The sequence below is a fragment of the Onychostruthus taczanowskii genome, unplaced genomic scaffold, assembly GCF_017590055.1.
Source record: "Onychostruthus taczanowskii isolate IOZ18803 unplaced genomic scaffold, ASM1759005v1 scaffold10, whole genome shotgun sequence".
Classification (NCBI taxonomy): Eukaryota; Metazoa; Chordata; class Aves; order Passeriformes; family Passeridae; genus Onychostruthus; species Onychostruthus taczanowskii.
This window is the reverse complement of record NW_024496526.1, coordinates 4,156,782-4,169,430: the sequence shown is the minus strand read 5'-3', so window position 1 is coordinate 4,169,430 and position 12,649 is coordinate 4,156,782. Positions and strand designations below refer to the sequence as shown.

General features: G+C 44.0%; 1 protein-coding gene across 13 annotated transcripts in view; it reads right to left on the bottom strand.

Moving 5' to 3' along the window:
• BIN1 (bridging integrator 1) overlaps positions 1-12,649 on the bottom strand; it is a 91,597-nt gene that overhangs the window by 11,950 nt on the left and 66,998 nt on the right. For 6 of the 13 annotated variants that reach the window (XM_041408263.1, XM_041408282.1, XM_041408294.1 and 3 more), the window contains 4 exons: positions 11,174-11,324; positions 7,024-7,152; positions 4,072-4,179; positions 2,467-2,490 (listed from right to left, as the gene is read on the bottom strand). In XM_041408263.1, the coding sequence (XP_041264197.1) occupies positions 2,467-2,490; positions 4,072-4,179; positions 7,024-7,152; positions 11,174-11,324 (412 nt within the window). The remainder of the gene's footprint in view (positions 1-2,466; positions 2,491-4,071; positions 4,180-7,023; positions 7,153-11,173; positions 11,325-12,649) is intronic. The other 7 variants (XM_041408349.1, XM_041408360.1, XM_041408379.1 and 4 more) reach the window with 2 other exon arrangements.

Genomic DNA, 12,649 nt, shown 5'->3' with positions numbered 1-12,649 from the left:
TGAATTAAGATGGTCTCATCTCAATCCACAAGCTTTATTACTTTTAACCTTCCAACTTTCTCCTCCATCCCACCAATGGGAGAGAAATGAGTGAGGGGGTGTGTGGTGTTTCACTGCCAGTTGGAGTTAAATCAAGACACGTGCACCCCTGCATACAACCACATTCAAAACAAAGCATTGTCCAGATTCCTTGATGTTGCATTTCTCATAGTTCCAACCTTACAAAACCCCAGAGTAAAACAATCACCATGGTAAACCTTAAATGTACATCCATCTGGCTACTAGCCATGCACTAGCACAATGCCCCAAGCAGCTTTCTAGTAACAGCAGCAATAACAAAGAAATAAATCCTTGATTTAATAAAAATCCATTACTTTACCTTCAGCTGCTCCAGTGGTGCCATTTAACACATGCTTTCCTCCCCTATCACATCCTTCCTCACGTCTCCCAATCACCATGTCCACAGGCCTATACTGCCAGAAGACATTACAGAGAGCAGAGCTGTTCCCATCCTACAGAGGATTCTCTCAGCAGCTTTGGTAGAGCTAAGGTAAATATATGCATATGAAATGCTACAAAGGATTCTTCTGTTTAATTGGATTCACTCCCAGGTTTTCATTTAGGTTCAGTGAAACTGGAACTGGGCCAAATGCCAGGCCAGCTCTATCTGACCAAGCATGCATTTTATATGGACAAGTGAAAAGGACCTCAAGGTGACAGTTTGGGGTTTGTTTTTTTTTAAAGCAGCTAATTTGCAAAAGTAGTATGGAATAATCAGAGAAACTGGATCTAAATTAATCCCCTGGATTTCAACAAAGGGCATTTTCATGTCAACTATTAATTTTTCTATTTATATACCTGTGGGGCATCCTGAGGCCTATAAAAGCATTTACAGTCATGAAAAGATAGTACAGGGAGAGGAAGAATTGCTCACTGCTGTTACCAGGTTCACAGGTTTTGCTTCTTTCAGCAGCAGCATCATGCACACCAAATGCACATTTCCCAGTCTGCAGAACTAAGCCAGCTCTGCTGCACTGAAGTTTCTATGCAGTTGTTAACCTCATGGCCTATGGGACTAAAGAATCCCAAAAAGTCTCCTCTCATCAACAGCTAAGAACATTTATAACAAAAACACCTCAGAAGACTTGAAGAGGAAGATTCCCCAGCTTTAGGAAGTTCTGCTCTTTGTGTATGGTATGCAAGGTGAAACTTGGTACAGTGAGAACACCTTGAATAGTAGCATTTCCTGGTTGAACAGATTCTCTTTTGGATAAAATCAGTTTGCAGGATGAGAGAAGTGGTCAAAAAAACCTTGACCAATCAGATCAGTCATACCTGACCCCTGCCCATTCACCCGAAAGGAATGAGATTTTTTTCCTAGCTAAACCAGTCTCTTCTTCCCTATGACAGATTGACAATGCACATACAGGGCAACAACAGATGTTAAACACTGATGGCTGATAAAACACACAGGGGAAACCTTCTTCCTTGACATCACCCAAGCTCATGTGAAGGAGAGTAGGGCCACAGTGAGTCCTTAGGCCAGGGCTAAGTCGTGTCCTTCCAAGCACACGCATTCTAGGGAAGTACACTCATCTGGCCCTCGGGAATGGGAAAGTTGGCAGGACTCAATTCCTCTGCATGAGCCAAGGCCAGGAGCTCTCTCAGTGAATACAGCCAGTTCCAGCAGTAGGTCTGAGTACCCAAATCAAGCATTTTCTGTCCACACTGCTGGCTGCCAATTCAGAGGGACTCAAAAGTAGTTGTGCTTGCACTATCTCTCAGAGGCTACTGTGCAGCAACCTGAGACCTGCCCAGGCCACGTATGTGGAGAGGGCATAAATGAGGGTCAGGTTTTGGTTCAGATGCAGGGCACGTGCAGGGTCTCCCTGTCAGCAAGCTCCAAAGCTGAGGCTGAGGCAGATGCCAGGCAAGTCTTGGGCCTGCAGTTAACTTCCAGTGGAGACAAAGGGTGAACAAATTCACATCACTGACAACGATGGCTGAGGAACAGCAAACACCACAGACAATTCCAGATGTGTACATATCTATGGGTACAGGCAGTAATGATGATATATTAATGATAGCTGAGATATTTATTCATTGCACAAAAGACCAACAGGACGTAAAGAATTTAGGAAATGCTCGGTTGCAGAGAGTGAGGATGATGCCACAGTAGTATTAAGTATGAGGTGAAAGTCATAGCATTATGCCAAGGGAAGGATGAGTGGGTTAGCAGGGAAAGGCAATGGGCATGTGCACTGGTAGAATTGTAAGTCTCAGAGTGCCAGACTGACTTGCAAACATGTGGTTGGCCCTGGGGCTTCATACAAGGTGCATAAGTGGGTCCAGCAGCACACAGAGCAACTCTGGCCTGGGGTATGCAGGAAGGGGAAGCAGTGAAGGAAAGGAGACAGGCATGTGAACAGTACATGATGAGAGACAAAAGCTGTATGAATTTCTTACCTCCCATAAATCCCAAGGTAAAGACTAAGCATGTCAAAGAGCAACAAAAATAAAACATGTTTATACATGATTATTTCAGCGAGCACAAACATTACAGACACTGATCAGACTGAAGCAGACATACACATTCAACAGCACTTATCTCTGCATGTTTTGAAAATATCTGTTGGTGCATGAATTTATACATCCCTGGGAACAGAAGATCTTTAAGGTCCCTTCCAAGCCCTTAACATTCTAGGATTCTGTGGTGTCTTTGGATCAGTAGTAAAATACCTTAACCACTCTGCCATACTGCCCACCATATAGGAAATAAATCTGACTGTTTTGATACCTAGGTGGTTTTCACTATTTTTGTACTCTGCTTACCAGTAGAAATTATTGATTTTTGACTCTTTTAATGACTTCTGAAGGTACTAATAATTAGATTAGAACACTAAACATGCTATTGCTGAGCACTTTTGAAAAACCCACTTAGTGTAATATTTGTTGCTTGCTGGAAGGATAATTCCATTTTAAATCAAATTTATACTTGTATCCTATGTCAGTATAACCAATTATCTGAGTTCTAGCTGGTAATTCAGAAAAAAAAAAGTTAATTTTTTTTTTGTTTCAAAAGCTTATCCTTATATGCAGCTTGTCCTGGAGGCAAGTAGACACAAAATGCCAATGTACCCACATAAAGTTCCAAAAAAGGATATATTTGCCATATTGGTGTGTATCCAATTATGATAATAACTAGTATCTTGCAGATACAGTATTTTAATTTAGGGGAATCAAATGCCAAATGTTTGATTGCTCTGAAAAAAGAAGTCTTATTCCTACAAAAATCTGTGCCATACAGACCTACTTAACATGATGATACTGGAGATGTACTATAAACAACCCAATTATGTCAATTACAAATTTTAGTGGCATCCACAGGCAAAGAATAGCCAGTTCACACATACAAAATGGAAAATCTCAGTGAGGACAACAACCATATTCAGGATGCACTTCAAAGCCTCCAGTCATGTAGATGTAAAATGAGGCACAGTCCACCTGCCTCTGACAGAGGACAGGACCAGGTACAGGCCAGAACAGAATTAGGCATCTTCCTTTTTGATACCACACTGTGACAGGCAGGAAGCTGCTTCTCAACTATGAGTGCAAGCTGTGTCATACAGATAAAAAAGGGCTTCACATCACTTGAATTATCCATTTACAGCCTTATTCACCTTAAGTAACTGCAGATTATCAAAGTCTCTGTTCATTAAAAACCCTTTTGAGAGCAATTTATAGCAGGAGCACAGAGCTCAGGCTGAATTCCCATCCACAGAGTAACAACTTAAATACATACAGCATACAGAGGATGCTGCTCTAGGGAGGGACATACATTAAGTGGATCATCAGAGCAAAGTCCAAGCACCCCACAAACACCTAGTCTCTGACTGTGGCCAGGCCAGCAGCCACCTGATTCTTCCTGGACTTGCACATCCAGCAGAGAAGACCAAGGTTCCCATTCTGGGCACCCACCCAAGCCCAGCCACCCACAGCTCAGGTCCATGTTATCGTTCAGGTGGGTGCAAGTCAGTTATGAAGGGAGAAGGAACGGCGATATGAACCAACCTGGGAGGCGGGTGTGGGGGTCTTCCCCACAGTGGCATCTGGTTTAATGGGATCAAAATCCAGATCCAACAGGCTGGCTCCCTCCTGGAAGGGCCCAGGGGCATCAAACTTGGCAGCAGTGAGGGAGAAAAGTAGTATGAGCGTTAGACACGCGCGTGTGCACGGTGGAGGGAGAGCGCGTGATATCCCGGAGCTGAGGCTGCAAGCGCAGAAGAAATGGTGGCAGAGCAAACACTGGATGTGAGTCCCGACTGCCTGGTGCCCACAATCCCAGGCAGCTCACATGGGGGCCCTGCAAACCAAACCTGAGCCTTTTCCACAGCACTCATTCGTCTTCCCACCTGGCCAAATGAGCTGACAAGGTGCGAGCACCTGATCTGCTGTGGTCAAAGAGATCACGGCCACTGATGAGTGAGAAAGGTTACTCCTTTGAGTGGATCTGTTCCCCACAGCTCATCCAGCTGCCTTTACACTGACAGACCAACTTCCTCACCTACACATAAAAGAGCTCCCCATCCATACAACCCATCTCAGCAACAAAATCCAGGCAGAATACCACTCAAACTGCTGGAAGGGAAGGCTGAGAGACCTCAGAGCTAACTCCCAAAGCTGCTAATTTCTTCCTGCCTTCTGAGTCAGAAACACAAAATATGGCAGCTCACCCTAGCTAAGGGATCTGAATCCCCCCCACCCCCAACTCAAAAATGCTGCTTTCAATAGTTTTCCTTTCTAGGCATCCCATAAACTTACACATGTAAGCCTTCTAAAAAGCATACATTTGAGAAGCTTTGCTACTTTCTTCAACATCATCAGAATAACTCCTTTTGAGTGAATAATGTTCTACCTAGAGACAACTATCCCACACTTGCTGATTACCATTAATAAGAAATAACTACAAAGGACACAAATCATTAGCATTTAAGACTGGACTATCACTTTGGTGGTTTAGATTTAATCTCACCACAAGATACTGCTTTTACTCAGCTTCAGAGGAAGCTGCTGTCTCTGGCAAGTCAAAAGACTTGCTCCTGTTTCCTATGACCCCCAGCTCACCGGCCCTACTGCTTCAGCTATCTTTTCAATAACACAAAATTTGGCAGGTTGGTCTCCACAGTTATATGAAAATCCCACAATGGAAAAGCTTCTGGAAAGTAGTAAGTGACACCATTTGAGGTGAGTCCTCTGAATACCACTCGACGTCACCATCATTTTCACCTCTTCTAATTTTCTCTTACCCCAATTTTCTTACAGATTTTTCTCTGCCTTATGAACATGACTTTTTGAGATCCACAAGGATGAGGATAAGGAACCAAGCTCTAATCTCACAATAATGAGCCCTGACCAGCATGCAAAAACCCATTAGCATTCTAGTATGCTCTTCCAGCACATCCAAGCCACCCATCAGAGAGGTTACAACCCCAATCTTTAACTTTGTTTAGTAGTGAGACCTCAAAGGCTGCAGCCATGGAATAGTCTTACCTGTCATTCAATACTTGAATGCAAGGGCTAACACTCCTTGCCTTTATCCAAATCTCCCACAAGACAGTTCACTGGAACTAAAACATCTGACAGGAACAGCCCTGGGCAACACACTGAGTGCCAGGGGCTGCTGGGCCCTTGAAGAGAAGATTGTTCTGGAAACCAGAGTCCTCCCTCAGAATTCCCATCTGGTCAAAAGTCACAGCAGATCCCATCCTGGCTCAGAGCACTGATCAGGTGCAGAAGAATATTTCTAAGGGCTGGCATTCATATGGAAATACATGACAGAGACCAAGGGGCAGACAGAGCTGTCCATTACAATACAGGAGAAGGAAACACAGATGATGATAAAGAGTTGCTCAGCTGCCTGCAGTCCCCGCCTTCCAGCAGTGATGTCAAATCATCTCTCGACTCTGCAAGTTTTATCTATTGCAAAGCCAAATTTAACATGAACTTCCTTCCCTCCCCACTTCATCTCTGCCCTCAGCAACTGGGTGGAAGGTGGCAAACCAGAGGCAATGGAGCAGCGTGACGCAAAGAGAAATAAGAGAATGAGTGAGTCACAGATGAGCACTGATAGAGATATGATTTGTGCTTTAACAAGCATTTAGGGAATATATATATGCACATGTGTATATATATATTTAAATAAAGTAGATGCAGGCATCTCATGATACAGCCAGAAATCTGGTCAGGCTCCTGTATACTCCTGTAAGGACTGCCATTCTCCTAGACCCAACAGAGAACTTCCCACCTGGACAGCCTCTCTGGTAGTGACATAAATCAAAGAGAAAGTGAAGAGGAAAATCCATAAAATCCATAATTTGAAAACTTTTTCCTTCTTCAGGGCTTCAGAAGGCCACTTGACAATAGTGACAGACTGTGTCAGCAGACTTAACTACAGGCACAGTCCTGCCCATCTAACTGCATCTGCTACTCTTTGCAAAGAGAACTTTGAAAATTTCAATCTTTTTGGCCTTTCCTGTGCAGACCTGGGCTTTAAGCCCACAGGTGAAGGCACAGAGAGCACAAAACTGTGTTCTCCAAGAACTGGCAGAGATGCCAAGATCAGCAGTTAGGGACGCACATGAGCAGAAAAAAAATGTTTCATCCACACTCAGGATCAGTGGGTTTGGAGAAAGCATAGTACACCACAGGATATGAAGAGGGTCATAACCCATGTGCACTGCTGCTGAACAAATGCAGCGATTACTTTCTGGTAGCTTGACCAGGTGCATTTCTTCTGTTTCTTCTGTGAATGAAAGCTCTCAAAATGCAACCTCTTACTGCCTTTTAGGTACTCTCCCCTTTAAGTCAGCTCTTAAGTAATCCTTTGCCTTCTGAGGTCCAATGCTGAGCTTGCCTTCCTCCTTCACCTGACCAGGTTTCATGGCTTGACACCTCCAAAGAGAAGAATGGTCTGAAGGAAGAGTTCAGAGGCAGAGAAGAATTAGGCAGGGCAGAGCAGCTAACCTGCGAAGGGGTTGTCACACTTATCTCGGGGACAAAATTGTCATCAAACAGACTGATGATGTTCTCCTGCTTGATCTCCTTGGAGGGGGTGACTTTTGGAGGCGGAGGCACCGGAGGCCCTTTCCTCAACTGCATGCAAGTGAGCACATGGCCACAGCACAGACGGCGACACCCAAAAAAACCAAAGACAGGAACCAGGTTAGTCACAAAAACTGAAGGTGAGGAAAATCACAACCACTGGCACAGAGCAGGTTCCAATCAACTCCATCTGAAGAGAGAGGGGAAGGGGTGAAGGGTTGAACTGAAACAAAACAAAATAAATAACCACACGCCTCCAGAGAAGGTTTGGCATCATTAGTTACACTTCAGCCGTGGGCAAGTTTCCCTCTGCAGAGGAGAAGCGTAACACAATTAATATGCATTGACAGGACATGCATACATAATTAAAGCATGTGCAACCTTCAAAAGAACCACTGGGAAGGGAGCAGATCAATTACTGAGAACATGGTCCAACAGAACAGGCCAGCACTGCCTTCCTCTGCCATACTCACCATACCTAAGGGAATGAGAAAACAGACTCCATTTGTCCTACAGTGGGCACAGGGCCATGCAGACTCATCTGCCCTGTACTGGCTCCCTGGGGCACTGGCTTCCAGTGTGCTGTAAGAAAGGTCTGCAGGAGCTCTTGATAGCATCTCAGCTTTAGGCAAGAACAACTCAAACTCCTCAGAAGCCATAACTGCTGTGAGCCCAACTCTGCTCTCAGTTTCACCAGTGAGCATTGACAGTAATGAAGTCATGTCTCCCAAATGGAGATCCCAGTGAATACATAAACCACCTCACTCTGTAACTCTAACCCATTCTATTACCCCTCGTCATGCTAAAGATTCAGCCTGACACTGCATCCACACCCCATGGAAGTTGTGGTAGACCCCACCTAGACCAACCCATCCACAACTTTTCATATTTTGCTGTGCACTAAGCTTAATTATAATTTCTAGATCAAATCAGACTTCGAGGAGCTGCTGCTGTGTTGGAATAAATCTGCCATACAAGTTCCCAGCACCACAGCAATGCTCAGCAATGACAGTGTTTCCCACTTAGAATGAAGCTCTAAAGCTACTTGATCTAGGTACTGCATCCAAGGCAGCAAGACCCACAGACCTGACAATGTGCACACAGTGTATGAGTGTCAAACCCAGATCTGAAACACAGAAATCCCTTACTCCTAGGTCTGTGCTCACACTCCTCCAGCACATAATTGAGTTCTACACAGCCTTTATTCAGATTTTTAAGGACATGCCCAGTTTTCTACTGGATTAACCTACTTTTGAGAGAATGACTGTATATGAAGATACACTTTTTCCCCCAAGAATAGCTAGCTAGGAGAAATAATGGAAGCAAGTGTGTTCACTTCCAACTTTTTGTTTGCAGAAGGTAGTGTGTCCATATTCCCCGAGAACAATTGCTTCCTGAAAATCCCCTATCTTCCAGTTGCAACTGGAGACCAGAAGTTTCAGGGAAATGCTGTTCTCAGAACAGACCCACCCTCTGCAGAAATGGAAGGCTCCAATTACTAACTCTCAAGTCAAAAATATCACAACTCTTCTACTATTTATTCCTCTAATATGAATAGTCAGTCTCCTTCATTCCAATGCAATAGTGTCCTGGAAATCACTACTTCCACACTATCCAGCATAACTTCCAACAGCAGTCTAAAACCACTTTTCAAAGACAAGATGACTGCATATTGATGTTGGTTATACCCATCAATTCATCCTGCACTAACAACTTTGTTGCCTAGAATAGAATAAATCCTCTAAAATCCTTCTGCTGACTTGGATCTCACAGAGCTTTATCTGCACAAATTCCACACAGCTGAACTGATTTCAAAAGTCTCATTACAGAGTTTCAGTGGTGTAACTGAGAGCAGAAGTCTGACCTTTTAAGTTTCAGAGATCCCCTGAAGTCTAGTGTCATCATCAAAATATTCTGCTGAGAGCTGAGAGCATTCACTTCTTCCAAAAGACAGAAATAAACTGGTTTTAAAAATTAAATGGCAATAAAAGAGTTTGAAGTTAATTTGGGTTGTATAGGGAACAGTTCAAAATTTAGTTAGCATTTATTTGATCACTCCTGGTCTTGTCTTTCTCTCCACAGCCTTGCTTACATTCTGCATTGGTATTTCAGACACAAAGAGGCCAGGGAATTGTTCTTGCTTGTTGCTTTGTGCTCCATCCTCCCAAAGACAGTGAGGCCCCTCAGCCTCCCTGAGAGGACCACTGCACAAATCACTTACCCACTGGTCAAAAGTAATGACACCTGTGAAGATTTCAGTGTTAAGGTGAGGCACTGTTGAGAGAGCAGACACTTGTGCTCCCAGCTGCCTGGCAAGCTGACACACACTCGGTTTCTAGATTTTATCCACACAGACACCAGGTTCGGCTCTGAGTGTGAAACTCGTGCCTTTGTCTGCCCTGCCTCTGGAGCCAGCTCCAACTCTTAGCAGCTACCGTGAATACGGAGTGGAGCTCTCCACGACGCCTGGGGGATGAATTAAACACAAACTGGGAAAGGGCTGCCGGGCGGTGGCAGCATTGGCTGCAAATGTCATTTCAGTCTTGCCTGTGGCCCATCCAAGCCAGGGCTGTGCTGGAATATCTCCTGCTTGTTCCTCAAGGGGTGCCTCCGGCCCCATTCCTGCGGGCAGACAGGCAGCAAGTGAAGGAGAAAGCACTTGCAGGCTGGCAAAAACAAGGGTTATGTGTGCTATTTAAAGGAAAGGGAAGAAACCAAACTCAGCAAGCTGAGTCCACAGGCGGGCTGAGTGAAGTCTGTCGTGAACAGCTTAATAATCTCTATATGATTTCTTGTTCCAAATATTAGTCAAGTTCTGGAAATCTCTGGGGGAAAAAGAAAAAAAAAAAGAAACCTGCAACAGAAGGGCAATTTTGGATATCCTGTCTTCTCTCCCCCACACACACAGCCTACTCCAAAGGTCCTAACCAGGTTAGTGGTGAAGTCATGGGTAGGCTCTGCATTGCCAAGCTGTTCAGAGACCCTGGAGAAGTCCTGAAAAGACACTGCCAGGCATCCACACATGCCCTACCTGTCCTTCAATAATCCTAAAAATCAAATATGCAGTGGAGAGAACAATATAGTGAGAGACTATCTAGAAACAGTAGAAAAACTACCCCACAGGCTTGGATTTGGAATCACACTGCTATGCATGGGAACAGCAAGGAAGTTCTGGGGTTTACCCATCTCTTTTCACAGGCAATGGGTTTTCTTACCAGTTTGGCCAGAAACCCTCTTAGCTTTAATTCTTCCTGGAAGACCTCTCCCAGTGTCCCATCTACTGAGATACAAGGATTGGAACCCAATGTAAATTTGGCCTAGCTACTGCTTTTCCCCACTAGGCTTTTCCCCCACTCAGCAACAGAGGGACAAGGAGATGAAGTAAATGTTTTATCTTTCCAAAGTAAAACACACAGATGATATGCTGAGTAGCTGTATCTACTATTTTGAACATGATGCTGGATATTTCCTATGTAAGGAAAGGCCTAATGAAGGCCATATGGAAGGTATCAGACTTCTTACAATGGACTATCTTCTTCCTGGAACTCAACTAATTTCTTCCTAACATAAAAATATAATCTCTTTTTTTTTTTTTTTTAGCATAATATTGTATCTTGATAGTAAGGTGAAACATCATCCAATGTACAGATGTTCTTCTTATAATATTAAGCTTTTTTATTTCAACCTTTCTCAGCTACAGAAGTTCTTAAAAAGAAACTGGACCACTGAATTCCACTGGTTAATTCAAACGTAAAGAACAAAACTCCTCGCCTAATTACAACTCCATCCTCCCTGGATCTTCTTGGCCATCCTACCAGACAGCAAGAAGTATTTCTGGCCTTCTCCCTGTGAAACCATTCAAAGACACTCAGTTCTTATAATACAAAAATGGCAAATAAGCAACTTCAATTCTTAGGAACTTTCTCAGGAACCAGTGGAAGAGAACAACCATCATGTGATACTCTGTGTGCTTAGTGGCAGGATGAGGTCTAAAACAACAACTGATGGATGTCTTTGACTCACAGAGCTTGTGCCATCAGCAGAGATGTGGTCAATGTCATGGGGACACTACCTGAGATGGTGACTTCGGGATGCTTGCCCCAGGTGCTTCCAAAGTGGACGGTTCCAGCTCGTGGTTGACAGTCTTGGTCTCAGGGCTGGTGATGGGAGATCCATCTGGTGGAGGCGAGGGGCTTTTATTTGCTTTCGCTGGGGTGCTGTCACTGAAGGAAGTGGAGAGAGAAAGAGGGACACAGGGGGAGAGAGAGGGGAAGAAAAAGAGAGAGAAGTCTGAGCCAGGCCTAGGAGGAGCTGTGCTAACCAGCACAGATCAGTGGCCTCCATTATCTCTTTGCTTCACTGCCCAGATATGCAATGAGGACATTTGGAGCTCCTGAGAAGCATCTTTGCTGAGTCACTCACAGTCCAACACACTGCAGCAGCACAACTTTGCAGCAAGCTACTCACTAAATGCCTACAGAACTTATATACTTGCCTCAAACACAGAGAAACAAAAACAAAACAACCAGGCATCCTTAAATTTGCTAGATTTTTATACAAATGCCTGACGTTAAATTATAGTCTTTAATACTGGGGAAGCAGAAGGGGAAAGGAGTTCAGTGCTGCTCATTTAGTTTTAAATTCCACAGATTGGAATTTTTCTTCTATGGACCTCTGCATGGGTTATGACTAATATATTCACAACACCTGAACACAGAATATCTTATTCCTTGATGTGGTATGAACTGACTAAGCCAGTAGAGAGGCAAAGTAGCCAGAGGTTTCACATATCATTCCAGACAGCAAAGGAACAGTGAGGTTCTGGCTACTAATAGAGATTTCTCTATTGTGAAAAGTCTTCCTAGCTGGTCTCTATTCCAAGACTGTTTCTGACACACAGGCAAGAGGGATTCTTCAGGAAATTAAGATGCAAGAAGCATATGCCAATGGCATTTGTTGGTTCACAGCTTGGACAGATTTGAGCAGATTTTTCAAAGGAATGGCAAGAGGCACATGCCTTTCCCTACAGGCATGCCCTGGCTGGGTGTCAAGTCTCTGCTTCAAAATATAGAATCATGAGAGATTTAGTAAAAAGTTGGTTACCAGAGAATTTCAACAGGGAAAACTCACTACTGGGGGATATTTTAGCAGAAGTAGTTACAGTTTGGCAAAACCATACACAGATGAAAATATAATATCACAGCATATTATAAAAAGGGCTGTGCAACCTCATCTACAGGGAGTGATATTTGACTCCACTAAAACTCTCAGTTCCTGTGAAATTCAAGGCCTTGAGAAAAGCTGAAAGAAACAGACCCTTTCCTACAACTTCAGACACTAAATCCTGGCATAGAGCCAGCACTAAAGCAAGATCTGATTCTGCAGGGAGATCAAGTAATTTATTACTTTGCTCTGTCCCAAGAGAGCCCAGAGCCTCAGACATGTACATCCACTCACACTTGTATGCCTGAGTTGTGGTGGCCACTGGCCAACATGCATGATGGCCTCATTCCTAAACATTTGTTTGCAAGTGGGGAATAGCAAGAGG